The 18,679-nt window shown below is 43.8% G+C and overlaps 5 protein-coding genes across 5 annotated transcripts; 2 read left to right on the top strand and 3 right to left on the bottom strand.

Annotated features, from left to right (window-relative positions):
* Window positions 1-2,326: 2,326 nt before the first annotated feature.
* Window positions 2,327-3,301, bottom strand: LOC129601532 (alpha-2 adrenergic receptor-like). The gene has a single exon (XM_055500371.1). It carries the CDS (start codon window positions 3,299-3,301, stop codon window positions 2,327-2,329), a length of 975 nt encoding a protein of 324 aa, XP_055356346.1.
* Window positions 3,302-4,835: 1,534 nt separating this feature from the next.
* On the top strand, window positions 4,836-5,798 carry LOC129601531 (prostaglandin E2 receptor EP4 subtype-like). The gene has a single exon (XM_055500370.1). It carries the CDS (start codon window positions 4,836-4,838, stop codon window positions 5,796-5,798), a length of 963 nt encoding a protein of 320 aa, XP_055356345.1.
* Window positions 5,799-7,093: 1,295 nt separating this feature from the next.
* Window positions 7,094-8,068, bottom strand: LOC129601530 (uncharacterized). The gene has a single exon (XM_055500368.1). The coding sequence runs from the start codon at window positions 8,066-8,068 to the stop codon at window positions 7,094-7,096; it is 975 nt and encodes a 324-aa protein (XP_055356343.1).
* Window positions 8,069-10,546: 2,478 nt separating this feature from the next.
* On the top strand, window positions 10,547-15,242 carry LOC129601529 (uncharacterized). The gene is made up of 6 exons (XM_055500367.1): window positions 10,547-11,048; window positions 11,110-11,392; window positions 11,492-11,810; window positions 14,114-14,423; window positions 14,495-14,750; window positions 14,866-15,242. The coding sequence occupies exons 1-6, from the start codon at window positions 10,626-10,628 to the stop codon at window positions 15,240-15,242; spliced, it is 1,968 nt and encodes a 655-aa protein (XP_055356342.1). The 5' UTR covers window positions 10,547-10,625.
* A 616-nt stretch (window positions 15,243-15,858) lies between these two features.
* On the bottom strand, window positions 15,859-16,701 carry LOC129601528 (cysteinyl leukotriene receptor 1-like). Its single transcript, XM_055500366.1, has one exon. It carries the CDS (start codon window positions 16,699-16,701, stop codon window positions 15,859-15,861), a length of 843 nt encoding a protein of 280 aa, XP_055356341.1.
* Between the last annotated feature and the right edge of the window lie 1,978 nt (window positions 16,702-18,679).

Here is an 18,679-nt window from a genome sequence, read left to right as displayed (position 1 = left end):
GCGCAGATAAGTTCCGGATCGTGATGACACACGTTACCCGTCGTTATCTACTGCGCATTATGCACAAAAAACCAACTGGCGTTGGAAAGATACGGGAATGTCTGAGTCTTCGTAATAGCTGCACAGCAAACAGTACCGATATTCGATGGAATGCACTCTTTACCTTACCGCGAAAAACGATATCGCTTACTGTACGCAAAATAAGATACTCAGGTGACAGAATTTGAATCCACATTCTCTAGATGCTTTGATTTACAGGTACGTACTTAAATATCCTACGAGTGTTTGCCAACGGATTTTTAATACTTTAAATCGAAAGTTCTCGAAATCGAAACTTCGAATTGATACTCGAAGTTTCTTTTGTAGTCTAATATTTTACTACAGTATTAAATGCGCATCAGACATAGCTGCAAATGTTTCTGTCAGTAAGTTTATTATGCTGCTTTTTAATTGGTGAGAATGAGTATTATTGCATGTCAGTATCGATTCTAAGATGTGCCCTGTACCCTTAATGGTCGTAAAAATTGGAAAACGGGTCAGTTAAGGGAACGCTTCGTGACAACATGAAACAAAGCAAATATAATGAATGTATCGCTTGTGGCATGTTAATTGATTAATTAAAGACGACAGCAACATTAAACTTACGAGTGGAAAACTGTTAACGTTCGTATACCAAAATATTTACAGGGAGGCTACAATCAATCTACATATTTGAAATTATTAGCGCGGAGCACATATGGTACGTAATATATGTTTGTCGATAAGCGATGCAGTGACTGCATCCGTTTTTGATAAAGTATTGACCTTTGGATTTAAAAACTGATCAACTGCATAACGTGCCTTAAAGTGCGTTTATGCCATCTAACGATTAAAACCAAAACTCGCATAGTGTTGTTACAACAGTCTGTGTGAAATAAGTTACAATAGACATAATTATGAAATTTGAACATGAAAACAATCCCCGTTTATGAAAACAATTAACTATCGCTGAATGGCACTTTACAGACAAAAACCATCGCTTACTCACACTGCACCTTGTTCAACTAAGAATTACGGGCAGGACATGTATCGGCATTATACATAATTCGGCATTCTGGAACATTGACTTTAAAACCAGCGACTTTAATGGGTTTTTCACAATTAGTGCTGACAAAACGCAAAATTACGTGCTAAACCGGTTACATGATACTCGTAGAAACTCGACGTCGATACGTATAAACTTCGTGTATAAAGTCTAGCGCTTTCGGCTTAACAGAGTTAGTGTCACATACGAACCTTCACACTTGCAGATTAACGCATCACTAGTCTGATGGTGCTTTGGTCCAACTACGACAAGGCTTGGAAAATATTGAGTATCCCCAGTCAACTGAGGCGATATTTGTGAAGGACCGATGTTTGTTGAGACTCTCTATGAGCTGTGCATTTCGTCCAACCGGTTTACCAACAGCAATGGTGGACAAATTGAATGCCGAATTCCAAATTAAATGTGGCCACGCCCAGTACAGCGCCTGTGATGGTGTCAACCAGTCCCTCGACTTCGATTGTTAATGGAAGCGCCCGCACTAACCTTAAAGGGATTGTCTATTGTTCGCAAGGGCTTAACACGACACGCACCGGGGTCACTGATGAGACTGGATATGGAAACACTCGTGGGCCGTGGCTGCAAAAATGGTGACCGAAACCGTTAAGCGTTGTCGTAACTCGTACGTAATAACGTCAGCCTGACAATTTTATTTATCGTTCTTGCAGCAGTTGCAGCCAAACCTGGATTTTAGCAGTCCAAACGATATTCTGTTAAGCGGCCAACAGACAGCTACTTTTTCACTGGTCCGCCTTATGGCTACTACCAAAGCTTTCGACCTAAAACACATTGCCATCTCTTGTCTACTTCGCTGACAGAAGAAGTCTGAATGTCACACTCATTTAGGAGTTTCTTCCTAATTACCGACCGAAGGGACTTTCGCCTTCCGCGGATGGATCTCAGTTGTACGATCGCTAATTCAGGTAAACGACTATTACTGTTTCAAATCGAATGAGAATATGATACAAACGAACACTTTTATTCACGCTATCAAGTGCAAAAAATTTTTCATGTACTGTATGTGAGGTGCCTCAAACGACACAGGTGTTACGGAAAGATCCGCGAGAAACCTAAAGGAACGCATTATTAACGACCCGTAATTATTGTGTGCACAGCTGAAAGAGCCACCATTAGCCACTAAGATTCTGATAAGGTTCGCCAGCCAAAAGTAGACAGCAATACTCGATCAGCAAATTTACGAACTAGGTACTTATAAATTATAATACAGTATATAGCACTACTCGGTTATTTCAGGCTAATCATCCACATCAGAGGGTCGAAAATCATTTGCAGACTGTATAAAGTACTGATTATTGTGTAGGCCCAGCCGGGTAAGCGGAATCCCACGTACAGCATCGTCCAATACACATCCGCGGGAATCCAGCACAGCAGCACGGAAACTGAGGTCATCGTTAGTACGATAAACGGCTTAACCTGCCGCTTCTTCCCTGGGGACTTCTTCCCTTTGGGTTTCTTTTCGGCGGCCCTTTCATCATCATCCTCGACAATATCCGCCTTCGTGAAAACTGTGCCATTCTGCGTGGAGACGGCGCTCATTTCGTGGTGATCAACAGCACGCTTCTTTTTCCATTTCGTGACAATAATGTAGATGTAAATTCCGATGACTAGAATCAGCGGCACGAAGCGATGCAGAACGATATCGGCGATGCGCCAGGGCATCCACGAGGCGCTGGTCACCTGGCAACCTTCCTTGATAGGGCTGATACTTAAGTATTCCACCATGAGCATAGGAAACTGCACCACGTGGACGTACAGCAGCACGCCGGCGCACAACGAAATGGCCATCTTTTTATGATGACGATGCCGGTAGGATACGGGGTACCTGATCGCCCAGAACCGGTTGATGGAGATGAGGGCGTGCACCAGTACCGGCAATTGACAGATGACAAACTGCACGTACATGTAAAACATACATAATGCCAAACCGCCGGGGAATGCTCCCGTTGCGGTGGTCATAATCCCGATCGGCCGGACGATGGCTAAATAGCCGAGATTTCCAATGGATATGGCAATCAGGTACACGGTGAAGGATGTGATGCGGGTTTGCGGGAGGAACTGTAGCAGGAGCATGACGGCGTTTAATGAAAATGAGATACCAGCAATGAGGGCCATCATGACCAGGACGGGCGTCCAGCCTGATGGTGCAGCTGCCGGCTGAGTGGTGTTGAAGGTAATTGTAGTGTTGCTAGTGGAATTCATTATTCAGCTACCGGTTCACTGTAGGACAATTAGGAGAACTCTAATGAAAGGTCAACGTCCACGTAGACGATTTTACGGAATGTATCTGCAATAGAACCATGACCTTGTCCTATACTGCGGTATGCAGTTAAATCCTCTTACCGTATTCCAAAATCCGGTGACATTTAGCCGTTAGAAATCAGGAAATTGATGCCAGCATTCCAGCCCATCTATCACATGACCGTCGTCTTATATTCCGCTGATTCAGGGATGAGCTGAACAAATTAGGCTCGAGCCTAATTTGTTCAGCTAACCTAATTTGCAAATCCGTACAACGAGCTCGTTGTACGGATTTGCACGCTGCTAACTTGTGTTAACGCGTTAATTAGCTTGATTATACAAGCGCTTACGCCACTATCACTTTTTCCAGGAAGCGAAAAACCGTGCACGATTGTTGTTATAAGAGTGCTGGAGACGATGGATCGGATGTCTGGAATAGGTGGTCCGCGAAAGTAGTTTGGCCAGCCACTGTTCGAGTGTTAACATGAGAACAGCGTCAGGATGACCTTTAACCGCTACATACTTTTGCTTGCCATGACTGCCGTAATTACGGCTACTTTACAGAATCTCGGTTGTCCCGGATACTGGTATCGTACCGTTGAATGCTGCCTTTTTCAAATATGCCGGAATATTGGACAGCTTTTAAAAGAAATATGGTTTACCTCCTTTCCGATAGGCTTGTTTACGTCGGCACCGGCAACTGCCACTAAACGATCCAATTAATGATGTAACCACATAATAGAATTCTTGCTGGGAGGAGCTGGTTAAAAATGAACTGACAAATGCGGAGACAGATACCTCCGTTGTAGTCTTGACCGTATCCCAGTGCATAAGCAGGAAATCGATTGCGTACGCCAAGCGGTTAGCCTTGCAATTGCGATATCTCTACACTCTACATCTACGTATACGTAAGACTTATGCAAACGAGCAGAAGTGAGCGGATTACTTTCTTTTCTTATCGGCGGCGTAGTGCGTCATAAGGTCGGTTTTCTTTGATTCCCGCACAAAGCGATCACCAGCTGGTTTTTTTCTTGTTTTCGGATTGCATCTATTGTTTTGATATGTTATTGCGTAAGCATCAAAAAGGTCATAATTATAGCATGGCAGTCGTCGTTGAATGTCTTGTTATTTGGCCTGGAATATTACCGCAAATCTCATTGATTCTGTGTAGACAGACAAGCGGCAGCATAAATAACATCCCACGCGCGCGTCATGTGTAGGCTGTTATCTTTTCTGTTAATTCATACAGGAAATTAACTTCCTTTCTCATGGTTCATTTGGATTACATCCTCATATTCCGGAATCCAGGGTCTGATGCAAACATCGAAATTCATTTGAGCACAATTAAAAATTACAAATCAGTTTCCGCGATCCTTTTGTCTCTACTAAAGACGGCAGTTACTGTATATTTGGAGCTCGAGATTGTCACCATCCATCTACAAATATCAGTGCATTCCCGTTTGTTTATCAATATTTGAAAAAAAACCTGTTTCTGATGGATGCCGCTAATAACACAACATTTCGCCAGTTTAATGCCACGCAGTCTGGCGGCACCCGACCCGGATGGAATCCCATACTTGGCTTCTTGACCGCCATTGCTGCCATCGCCGTCATTCTAAACATAGGTATACTGCTGCTACAACTGTCACCGCGAATGCGCTTAACCTCCTTCACCATTTACCTGATTTTCATCTGCATCAGTAATCTTCCCGGTTTGGCCGTGATGCGGGTCATCGCCGTAATCAACACTGTCCGGGGCGCCTGGCCCGGCGGCCAACCCGTATGTATCCTGTACATGTACGTACAGTTTGTCATCACGCAGATCCCGGTATTCCTGCACGTCCTCATCTCGGTGAACCGTCTATGGGCTTTCCAGTATCCTCACTCGTACCGGCGACACCACAGCCAAAAGACGGCGGCGTTACTGTGTCTGGGGACGGTAGCTATGTCCATCTTGTGCACTTCCCTCTTCTTGCTGGAATTCTTCTACTACAGTCCGCCCGGCCGACACAACAACTGCCAACCCGGCGCGGGAGGCATTCTGGAGTGGCGACGCGCGGATATCGTTCTGCACCGGTTTATTCCGCTGCTGCTGGTGATCGGGATTTATATTTACATGACAGTGACGCGCTGGAAGAACAGGCGGGCGGTTAATAATGATAGCAACGCTGGAACGAGCCAAGGAGTTAGTGGCAGCGAGACGAAGGCAAGTGCCACAGAGGGAGTGAGGTCTCGCCGACTGAGAAGGAAGTATGCTCGGCAAAGAAAGGTCAAACCGTTTCTGGTCCTGACGATGACGACGCTTAGCGTGCTGGTTTGCTGGCTTCCCGCCGATATCTACTGGGCAATGCTCTACGCCGGCATCCAAATGCCTTTCTGGACTTTCAACGTCAGCATTATTCTGACGGCTCTGCAAACAATTTTTGACCCGCTTATGTGGCTTTTAAGCCTGAAGTAAAAGAGCTTGAGTAATACCACTTAGTTCTCTTCAGCGCCCCTGATTATCCCAAAACTATCCTATGGTAATGCCGAAAAAGAAAAATCAAGCGTTTAAAGGTTAGGTCAAAGCGCCAGTAAATTTACATTAAGATGCATTACGTTGGTCCAGGCTTTGTTAGCCACACCTTAAAAGCGTGTCGCCCATGGTATCGTGATATTGGCTTTTTAACTGCTTTTGCTTGCATCATTCATTGTATTGCAATTCGAAATGTGTGCAATTTATTAATTAAATACGCCGTATACGCGTAGATTTTGAAGCATCGTGTTTAGACATTACTAATTTAATTTAATTTAATTAATTTAATTAAATTCGAATCAGAGCAGGTAGCCCATTTAGCCCACTGAGCCCAGTAGCCCACTACAATATGAGATCGAGAACTTGTTTCCACTTCGCTTACGGTTTAATTACTTACCCTACTTAGGTTCTAAGCACTGATTTTTGATCATTTTTGATCGCACGATGTCTTTGAACGTTAGCAGCATCTTTAGTTCTTATTAACGATTAACGAATTTCATCCCCGATTGATCTGAACCAAAGGCAGAAGGAGCAGTCGATTAAATTACGTACATGATTAGTCTTTCACAAATTAAGAGCGGCATGCTCAAAACACATTCGGTGTCGCTATTATTGTTCCAGATAGAAAGTCTGGGGGTGCTGATTCCTGAAATGGTTGCGTTATATCTGTACTTGGCACCCCACAGACAATGTTAGAAAATTTTGCATTACCATAAACTGCGGCATGCCAATTATCGTATGCGGTAACAGCAAATGACATTCAAAGTTACACCAAAATCACTTCGGATATGCCGTCAGAGTCCGGTAGGGTGTCCATAACGTATAGCGCGTTCTACCTCTTTGATCATTTAAATCGACCCATTTCAAGAACATGTTTTCATGGACAAAATCTCCATTAACGTGTGATCTATTGTATTTATTTCACAAGAAAAAACTCTTGCTATTCGAAATTGACAAATCATTAAGACAATACATTATTCAACTTTAAAAAATGCACCTAATCTATAAATATGTTTAATGTCGCTTTAATGCAAGGCAATGCTGCTTGCGTTCACGAAACGTTCTGTAGCGGTAAGAGTTTGGAGTCTTGGACGAAGTGTATTATATGCGGAAAAGAAATACTTGTACGTACTGCGTGATCTGGCGTTTAACCAGTGCTTAAGTGATCTTGTGTTTAACCAACGTTGATTTGAATAACCCAATAAAACATCTTTTCGAGTAAAATGCACGGGGTACTGTTATCGTAGACTGATCAGCCACATTATGGGGTCAAAAAACATTTGCAGAGAGTACAACGTCGATGTTATATTAAATACCCAATAGGGCAGTCGAAAGTTCAGATAAATCAGTGCCCAGTAAACATCCGACGGGACCCAGCAAATGAAAACCGTTATTGACGTAGCAGTCAGGATAATGAAGGGCTTCACTTGACGCCGCTTGATTAGCGAACGACGTCGTCCTGCTTGCATGATCCCTGCTAACCTTTCTAGACCACCGGCTTCTCCCGCAGCTTTGGTACTAGCTGTAGCATTTTGGCTGGACGCTGGATTTACAGCCTGTTGCTCGTGTTTCTTCATCCAGCGTTTAAAGATTATATGGATATAGATACCCAAAACCAGAAAAAGAGGAATGATGCGATGGATGATGATGTCGACCCGTCGCCAGTTGAGTATCCCTCCGGCACCCGGCTGGCAACCACTCGGTTTAACAGCTGGACTGTAGTGAAAGAACTCAAGTAAAAACATGGTAAAATGCACGACGTGGACGTATGCCACAGTTGCTAGACAAAGTAGAACTGCCATCTTTTTATGATGGATCTGCCGGTACGATGCGGGATAGCTGACTGCCCAGAGACGGTTGAGAGAGATGAGGACATGGATGAGTACGGGTATTTGACTGATAACGAACTGGAAATACGTGTACGTTGCACACACGCCGTGACCTCCAGGCCATACGCCCGTAATCGAGCTGTAAACAGCGAGCGGCCGCACGCCGACCAGCCATACAATATTCCCGATGGAGATGGCGATGAGGTAGATGGTGAAAGATGTGACCAGTGTCTGCGGTAGGAACTGGAGAAGCAGCATGATGGCGTTGCAGGTGAAGGACGCACAGGAGATGGTTGTGGATGCCAGCAGTAACGGTGTCCAGCCCAGTTGTGCAGCGGCCGGCTGGCTGGCGTTCTGAGCCGTGGTGTTGTTAAAAAAAGCCATATATGACGTAATAGAAAACTGCCGAGTTGTACGCGTGCTAATAAAATGAATCTAAACAAAAGCTCCGGCTTGAGGAGCTTTAAAACTTTTGTGCCGGAAAACCGTGGAATTTGGAAATACGAACGTTCTTCGACCTAATGTTACGGAACCTATGCAGTCATTCTATGATTGCAGTTAGTAGCTGTAACATGTGCTGTCAAAATATTATTTTGGGTGTCATATTGCAAAGTGAAAGATTCGATTCGAGGGTCCGTTCTCTTCTGTCTTTTACAAAGGTCATTTTACTGTAGACGTGCTCCGTCACAAGACTACGTCTGTAACTAAATTTCTCGACCACTGCTAAACTATGTCATACTGTGGGTGCAGTCTCCCTTTGAAATTTGTCTAATAATTCAATCAGTTTGTAAACATCCGTCTGACTTCGTCATACTGGCATGTGCCCCTTACGAACTTGCTCGACAAGTCAGTAAGGTCAGTGTCAAAGCGGAGATTAAAAATGTAATCGGAGTATTGTTTTTCAGAGTACAAACCACCTGCTGGATGGCAAACAATATGTTGATTTTCAAGAGAATACTCGATCTCTATTCGTTTTTCGCATTAAAAACGTGACACTGCTCTCGTGATTTCGAAGTACACAAACCGTTACTGTCAAGTTTCTCGATATTTATGATTTATCTAGTGTTTGATTGTTTGTCACGCAAAAACCATAAAAACAGAAACGTCTTCTGGCAAGCAGCAAAATCGGCAGTCTTGTACGGATTGGATGCAGAGGGACGCAGGAATCCGGGTATTGCTTGCACACACGGCACACCCCTTTCTAGTGGTCTCTCTGTTACAGTTATGTATGAGTGTTTGAATTGGTATAAATTTGGAAATGTTAAACGCTAATATGTGTCACTTGCTGCGTAAAATTTTTTTCTTCGTTTTTTTGTGTTTGTGATGGCTTGGGGCCGGTTCCGGCCATGTTCGGCATAACTGCCCAAAGGAAGTAAATTCCGAGCCGACCTTGGTGTTCTCGCGTGGCGTGTAAGAGCAATATATAGGAGTACTGCAATAGTGAATAATGGGCTCTTAACGCAGTCTACGGTAGGAACAACAGCAGCGCGTAACGATTCAATTTTATTTGGGCATTGGGTGAAGACACTAGCACCGGAACACGGGACACCGGCGCAACCGGCCCCGCCGTCCTTGCTAAAACACCCCCCCCTCTCCTCTCCAAAGAGGGTGGGCGGGAGGGAAGAACAACTTGTTACACGAGAACAACCTTTACTCCAACACAACATGAACTGAAAATGCACTAACAGAAATGCACAGTCACTACACATGAAACATCCACAACCGAAACTGCATTGCTTATACAGCATCGGGATATGCATCCCAAGACACACCCTAATGGGTTTTCTTGGCTGAACACTGGTCAACCAAGTCGTCCAGCCTTGCGATCGCCTCCGCTGCGTTAACCGGAATTAGCTTAGCTAATTCTATTTAAAAGCTGATGATCAATTGCCCGCATGTCGTTTGGTAGTTGAAGATAGGTTAGGTCGGACACAGATCAGGTGATTTATGTTATGGGCCTGTTTATTATTCCACTCCCGGTTTCTTTTGCGTATGTTTCATATTAGAGACATGTAGTGCATTTACCTGAACGTTTCAGGTGATAGATTTATTAAGCTGCTTTTTATTCTGTGAATTTAATAAAATTTAAGTCTACCCGTATGTTATTATTGTGTACGTATTCCCTTGTACTGTAGATCGGTATTTAGATGGTTTTATATCAAGTGCTGAAATTCAAAGAGGAAATGATTGTAGTGTCTGTTCTTGGCAGTATCGAAGGCATAGAAGAGAGTAAACACGTGTTTTGGTGGTTAAAATGGCAATTCGTGAATAATGATTTTCTCGTTTTATCATGTTTTGTGAAAATCGATTGAAAGGGGACAAAATACTCGTACATCTTCATTCGTACTTACTCGGTCTGGGTACGTAAATACCGTACTTGGTCTGGGTATTTCAGTTAGAGCGGATAATAGAGCATGATAGCAACTGGATTCTCGGCAAATCGTACTGTTGTAACGGTTTTCCGAAGCAGCGTCTGACCGGGGGGTTTTAAAAACTGGGTGGCTGCATAATGTACTCGTACCTTAAAGTGCTTTTACGACACCAAACAAATTATTACAAACCCAATGATGGCATAATGCGGTTGTAGCAATCTGTTGTGCAAGTACAAATAGAGTTATCAAATCGGCGTTTATGCCACAATAAGAAAATAAATCACCGCTTGTGGAAACAGACCATCGCTTAAATGGCACTCTACAGACAAAAACCTTTCGCGTACACCGACACCGCATCTTGTTCATTCAATAATACGCTTTGAACAAGGATCGGCATTATATTTCAGCAATATCAGCTTCTGCAAAGTTAGCTTGAAAACCTGTTTATATACCCAGTATATCATTAACTAGACGTTGATATTGATACCGTCATGCACAAAAACTAGACGTTGTACATATTCAAGCAAAGCCTCGACGATACATCTTTCCTGCTCCTTCCAACAGCGACAATGTTCTGGAAAATATTTACCTTTCTGGTGCACGTCAGCCTGTCTGTCGCGCAAAACTATGCCGGAAACACGGCAATGTCCTTATCGGACATTGTAGATATGAGTACATTTAAGCAAGTATCACAGTCAACCGAGGCGATATTCCACGAAGGACCGGTGTTTGTGGAGACGACCAATGAGCTCTACTTCTCGTCCAACCGTTTTACCGACAGCAGCGGTGGACAGAACATCCGCATTTCCAAACTGAATGTGACCACGCCCAATGCCACGCCGGTCACAGTGACAACCAATCCCCCGATTCTGATGGCTAATGGAGGTGCACGCATTAATCTGAAGGAAATTGTCTATTGTTCGCAAGGGTATAACTCGACGCCGGGATCATTGATGAGGCTGAATATCGAAACACTCGTGGCTACAAAAATCGTAAGTGACATGCTGTTCATGGGTAGGTAGGATTTAACTTACCTTTTTGCTCCCTTTGCAGCCTTTGCAAATTGTGCGGCCTTTCGGGACCGCAGATCCAAACCCAGATTTTAGCAGTCCAAACGATGTTGTTTTAAGCGACCAGTACGATGGCTACTTTTTCACCGATCCACCATATGGATACTATCAAAACTTCCGTCCCGAGAACACCATGCCGCCTGCTGTTTATTTCGCCGACAGACGAAGTTTGAATGTCACACGCATTTGGTTTTTTCCCTCGAACTACCGGCCAAATGGGCTTTCGCCGTCCGCCGACGGATCTCGGTTGTATGTCGCCAACTCAGGTACAAGACTTTTTCAATACATGTCAATATTTCTCTTAAGCGCCCCCGTTCAATGGGCCACACATGCACGTAGGATTGACAATTTTTATCAACGACTAGGATTCCAAATCGGCAACGGTTCAACGGACCCGAGCGTTCCCATTGTCATGCACGTCTTCGCCATGTCCAAAGGCAGCAAGGGTGTTCCCGTGTTGACCGAGATGGATCCCATTTCCACGGGCACCGGCGTCGGTGTGCCGGATACGGTCAAAGTGGACGAGAAGGGCAACATTTACGTGACCGTCAGCAATGGAGTCCGCGTGTACACCCCGGGAGGAGTGTATATCGACACCATCCTCATTCCGTCCGCCGGACCAGTGGCCAATATTGCCTGGGCGGGGAAGACATTGTACATCTTAGCGGAAACGTTTTGTATTCGGTGCAAGCAAAAAACGGAGCGGCACCGTTGCATGATATTAATAACACAAACTGGTGATACAATAAATGTTTTCCTTTCCAAAATTATTTATAAATTTTTAAAATTTCGTGCACAGGCAATTTCGTGCACAGGCGTTCAAGTAATACATTGATTCTTGAGATAAGCGCGGCAATGACTGCATTTAGCAACACAGCAACGAACAGTAGAATTAAACAGATTGCTTCACAGAAGCAACTTCAATAAAGACTCATAATAATTTCAGAAATGCACACAACATAAGCGCAACCCTGTTTTTTTGTCAACTGAAACTTGTAATGTGTCATGTACTCATACAAAATTACGGATGCAGGTCATGTATCTGACTCGTAAAAATGTTTTCACACAAACTACAGATTATGCTAGTGGTTAACTTATACAGTCTCTCCATCTGCCATTATGCATCTGCCATTACACATAACAATACGCCTGCGCGGGTTTACACTAATAAAAGTAATGTTATAAACAATACGCCTGCGCGGGTTTACTTTTACAGTTATACGTAAGTAATAAGCATTCCAGTAACTATGCAGCGAATAACACTGAATATAAGAAACGATCAAGTCGAGCAAAACCGTGCCCAGCAACTATCAAGTATCAAGCGTCAGTCCAACAATTTTACTTCATAACTGGATACAGACAAATGATTATACGAGTATAAATCTTTATTAAGCTTGAGTATAGTGGACAGCGTCACGAAAACAATATCAACAAATCAAATATGATTATCATATTAACTAATAAACATAATGATTTATGAGTTTTTGTGTAGTATCTTTTGTGTAATATAATGTAATTATAGCTGCAGCTGATGTACTAGTACTGTACATATAATATACAGAGTAAGTAATATTTGGGCTTAATGCTAATGTTTAATTCAGCATTACGAACATGTGTCAGTATGTAAATGCATCATTCCGGAGGCACTAGTACAGTACATATAATATACAGAGTAAGTAATATTTGGGCTTAATGCTAATGTTTAATTCAGCATTACGAACATGTGTCAGTATGTAAATGCATCATTCCGGAGGCGTAATCGCATTAAAGATCAGTCGTATTCCATAGTGGCACTGACGATTCACAGTCGATCGGTCTCCGCAATGTGTCAAAGGTCATGCTCGTACCTCTTTTTTGTACAGAAATGTAAATGATCGCTTGTGTTTTGAACCTGGTTTTTGAACCGCAACGCCATCGCACTAATGTGGCGTTCAATTGCGTCCAGTGAAAATTTTGCTAATTTTTGCGGGTTTTGATCATCCAGCTACAAGCCATACGCAGTAAATGTACCAGTACATCAATATCAGGATGGGAAATCGTTATACGTTTGTGAAATTATACTGGCATTGTTTTATTGCTATTTCTTATGTTTTACGTGTTATCCTGTCAGAGAATCATCAGTTAAGTTATTATAACGCCGGATATCTTAACCGGAACAGCGATGGCGGTGCCAGTTATTTTCCAGTGCCAACAAACTCTGATTATAAGCCGGTGACGTATGACCCACTACTACAGCGGGCTATGAATGGATCTTACATTGTCCGCGTTCAAGGTAGACATAAATGCAAATAAAAGGATGTGCGTATTTACGTAGCGGTAAATATGTAGAAATTTGTATGAAAAATCGGCAGTATATTTAGACATTGCAAAAAAACATGCATATCATAATATAACCGTTTTTTCTGAAGAATACTGTTAATTATTGAAAAGAACCAGGTGATAATTAAACAACAATCCCATAAGGAGAGCGGTGGAGGTTTGTGTACTGTTGTCCAGCTGGAAGTAACAAAATTTATAATACTTTATACGAGTAGCATTATAACTTACGCATGAAATGCATCGATAGATGTTAATTATGCAAGATTTGTTGTTTGACGAGGTACCAGTCAGAATTATCCCGGCCCTTATGCACCGTTACCCAGACGGCGCTGGTACCCTTATAATGAAGCTCCGGTCAATAGCAGTTACTATCCTTACAATCATGCCCCTCCCGACGTGCATTATGCTGTTCCGCAACCCATCCCGTACCAAAATCCGGCACTCTATCCACAATATCAACTTTCTCAGTTACCAGCTTATCAGATACCACAGGGCCCACCCATACCGTATCCGTCACCTCCATCACCGGTCCCTCTGGTAGGTTCCTATCCATCTGCCCCGGCAATTATACCGACTTATGCATTACCGTCCGCATATGCGGCCCCACAAAGCTATGCCGGAAACCCGGCAGTGTCTTTATCGGACATTGTGGACATGAACACATTTAGGCAAGTATCCCAGTCAAACGACGCGATATTTCACGAAGGACCGGTGTTTGTGGAGACCACCAACGAGTTGTATTTCTCGTCCAACCGCTTTATTAACAGCAATGGAGAAGAACATATTCGCATTTCCAAATTGAATGTGGCGACGCCGAACGCAGTGCCGGTCACAGTGACAACCAATCCCCCGATTCTGATGGCCAATGGAGGCGCACGCATTAATCGGAAGGAGATTGTCTACTGTTCGCAAGGATATAACACGACATCGGGCTCGTTGATGAGGCTGAATATCGAAACACTAGTGGCTACAAAAATCGTCAGTGAAATACTTTCGCAATATTGCTTCCAAAAAATATCATTAATTTACTTTGCATTTTGCTTTTGCAGCCATTACAGCCAAATCTGGATTTTAGTAGTCCCAACGATGTTGTATTAAGTGACCAGTACGATGGCTACTTTTTCACCGATCCGCCTTATGGTTTCTATCAAAATTTCCGACCGAAAAACACGTTGCCGCCTTCTGTTTATTTTGCCGACAAAAGAACTCTGAATGTCACACGCATTTGGGAGTTTCCGGCTAACTACCGGCCGAATGGACTTTCCCCTTCCCTTGACGGATCGCGGCTGTACGTCGCTAATTCAGGTAAATAACGTAAACAATAGTTACATCTCGACTGTAGTATCGTTAATCATATGTATGTACAATACGTTACGTTGCCGTATTAGCAGGTGCGATTGACAGTTTTATGAACAAATAGGATTCCAAATCGGAAACGGCTCCACAGATGCCACCGTGCCCATTGTCGTGCACGTATTCGCCATGTCCAAAGGCAACAAAGGTGTTCCCGTTCTGACCGAGCTGGATCCCATTTCCACGGGGACCGATGTGGGCGTGCCGGATACGGTCAAAGTGGATGAGAAGGGCAACATTTACGTGACCGTCAGCAATGGAGTACGCGTATACACCCCGGGAGGAGTGTTTATCGGCACTATTTCCATTCCTCCCCCCGGACCAGTGGCTAATATTGCCTGGGCAGGGAAGACGCTGTATATGTTGGCGGAAAAGGTTTTGTATTCGGTGCAAGTTAAAAATCGAGCGGCACCGTTGCATGATATTGATAACACGAACTGGTGAACAGCCATGTTTAATAAATTATTTATTTTCTTGCTTTCCTAAATGGTTTGAGTATATGTACAATTTTGATAACTCCTGTTTGATTTATTCGATGTAATTTTGTGACGCTGTCCACGATCTAATCAAGGTTAATACAAATCACTTTTCGTGTTTATGTGTTTAAGGAGTACATGCATTTTTGATGTGATCATTCTTGAGATCGTCGAAGCGCAGCGCTGGCTGTTATACGGAGTCCCCGATCGGCAAAAGAAATTTGTGAGTGAAATTAATGCTCAATCTAGACTACCCTAGAAGCTTTTGAAAAAGATTGACGCATTACGCCAACTCTGTAAGCCCTTTGCTTGTTCTTCATCGGGTGCCATGTACTTATTTGACGTAAACATTTTACATTTGTAATAACTACCAAGAGCGAGTAACCGTAGAAATAACTACGGGTAAAAGACGGAGCTGAAGCAATTAATCAGATTATTGTAGGCCCGTACCAAAAACTGAATTATTTAGTCTAAAGCAGATATGCCAGAGCAGAGCAGATGCAGCGGTAGAGATGTGATGCAGTTATTTTTTCGGCACAACGAAACAAGAAATTAACGCTAGGGTAGCTATTGATGAGCAGGTGTTATCGTACGCTGAACAGCCACATCAACGGGTCGAACACCATCTGCAACGAGTACAAAGTCCCCGTTAAGGTGTGCGCCCAGGCCGGCGGTCGCATATTCAAATATAGTAGCGCCCAGTCGGTATCTGCCGGGACCCAGCAGACAATAACGTTGATGGACGTCAGGGCCAAAACGATAAACGGCTTCACTGTCCGGCGTCGTATACCCATGCCATCTTGCTGTCGGCGATTCAAGCGGCTTATAGATTTTCTCCCCGCGGTATCAGCGTTCGGCGTATCAGCATCTGCACTGGGATGCGTTTCCGGTTGGTGTGCAATAATGCGTCGGTTTAACCAGCGCTTAATAATGACGTAGATGTAAATAGTAAGTATGGTAAAAAGCGGCACGATCCGATGGATAATAAAATCGGCGCGACGCCACTGTATGATCCCGCCCTCCCCCGGCTGGCAGCCTGTCTGCTTTCCTGCTGGACCGAAGTAATAGAATTCCAGCAAGAAAATCGGAAAGTGCACCATGTGGACGTAGACCATTACGCCCAGGCATAACAATAAAGCCACTTTTTTATTATGACGCACGCGATAATGGACGGGGTAGGTGACCGCCCATAAACGGTTAACGGCGATGAGGACATGCAGGAGTACGGGGATCATACTAACGACAAACTGAGCGTAAGTGTATGCCGCACACAGTGGCCGTCCGCCTGGCCAGATGCCGGTAAAGGAGTTCATCACACCGATGGGTCGCATGACCACCATGATGACGATATTCCCGGTGGCTATGACAATCAGGTAGATGGTGAAAGAGGTCACGTGGGTTTGCGGGAGAAACTGCAGGACGAGCATCATGGCGTTTAAGATAACGGATATAACAGCTATGGATAACTGAAGAATCAGTAGAGGGTTCCAGCCAGTTCGCGGAATGAAAAAGGTCACCGTGGTATTATGATAAACGGATGTATTGTTAAATATTTCCATGATGTGTAGTATTCGCTATGTGGCTGATAAAGCACAAGTTAAGGATCTCCCTTGGAAACGCTAGAAAAGCGATGAAGCGGGTGCAACAACCGCGCTATGCGAAGTATCGGTCGAATTCGCATGGCACTGATTTTCAAAGCTGTGAAGTAGAATGCCGGGTTCCACATTATATGGCGCTGGATCGGGATAATTTGTTTTTGCAATACGATGCCGTCTGATTAATTTATCATTTGACGGCGTGATCGCAATTAAATTATCTTGGAGCAATTCCCCGGCAGACATTCTCCTGTACCGAGGCAGTAAATAATTTTCCTGCCGGTCGTACCAAGGCCGTCTGGACGCCAGTTTCTTCCTGTGTTTATCCCCAAATTACGCTGAATCCGGGTTGCGTTCTCCGTCCACAACAAGGGTTGATAAGAAGACCGGAAATCAGGCTTGCTGCTTTACTGATGTCGAAAAATTTACGGCTTATGATTACAAGATGATAACCTAAGTGAGATAATGCAGGGAAACATATGCATGGCACCGGAACAAAGAACCAGGGAAATTTCCTACCCGTTCATTCAGAAAAAAATTGTCAGACAGCACCGGAAACAGAAATTACCGGGCACAAATTAAACATCGCACTGACGAATGAGGAAAGGATTGCGGCTATTGTACAGACAGGCAATAAATCAAACTGTCACGACGTCAGCATAAAGAACATTAAAAAGGGGTTCCTTACTTCAAACTGGAAAAGAACTACCGCGTCTCTCTCTGTGCATTCGCTGAGCAATTAGCGGGTCCAGCTTACAGATTTACCTGGCGTTATGCTGTCATGCATGTGCAGGTCACAGATCGGTAATTACGTTTTCTATAAAAATTTATAACGGTTCAATTAAAAACATTACGTGCTTAAAGTGTGCTACTAATCATTTGATTGCTTTGTTTCGAATATGCACCCACTTAATGCTCTGTTAATGTTTTGCTCCGCCGTGATTTTGGGATGCTCGAAGAGAAAAGAGAGAGAGAGAGAGAGTGCGATATAGGAACGCGTAGAAATTCTCAGCTGGAGATCAGCAAACTGCAAAGCGCCGGCTGTGCACCTTACTTTAGTGAGGGCCGGGCTTGCCGGTTATTCCTCTCCGTGCACCGACTGATCCATGTCGTGCCGGTGCTGGAGAACGCACAGCACCCGTACGCCACATGAATTACACAATAATCTAACTGGACATGAAATTTTTATGGTTTCGGGAATTTGTACGTCTTCTTTTGCCAACATGTTTTGACATCTGGCTGAGATCACCTGTGCCTGCTTTTCCTTAACGTCTCAGTGTGCACGTAAAAGTATTTACCACAATGTCATATCATTCGATGCTTAGAATGACCTTTCCGGATATCCGGATCGCCGGTCACACGTTCCCGTCAGCCGCCGGGAATTCTGGCAGAGCATCACATGCTATCTGGTATTCTGGTGGAATCCCGATAAACACCCTTCTCAGTTTCAGGAACCAGGGAAAATCGTGCAAAGTCATTCTCATCGCTGGTAAATCAAGAATAATGCAGCAGTCTGGCTTTTCCAAAAACTGCACTTCCGTTGTTCACAGGAGTAATGCTACACCAATAAATACTCAGTAATTGCTAGCCAGCTACAGTGCGTATGCAGTTATTCGTCAAGTGTCCGCGGCTTAAAAATGTACTCAATTAATAAACTGAAAAACAGTGTGCATCAAACAGATGCATCCCACATAAATCACCAGCGCTACTTTCAAACTTCAAGCAGCGCTTGTTAGTAACTCTGCGCTGTCTGCATTTAGTAAATCGAAACATTTGATTGTACTACGTAGTACATGTATCCACCTGGTAA

Source organism: Paramacrobiotus metropolitanus, unplaced genomic scaffold (assembly GCF_019649055.1).
Source record: "Paramacrobiotus metropolitanus isolate TYO unplaced genomic scaffold, Prichtersi_v1.0 Parri_scaffold0000248, whole genome shotgun sequence".
In the NCBI taxonomy this organism is placed as follows: Eukaryota; Metazoa; Tardigrada; class Eutardigrada; order Parachela; family Macrobiotidae; genus Paramacrobiotus; species Paramacrobiotus metropolitanus.
Note: the sequence above shows the minus strand (reverse complement) of the source record. Positions and strands in the feature narration are given on the sequence as shown.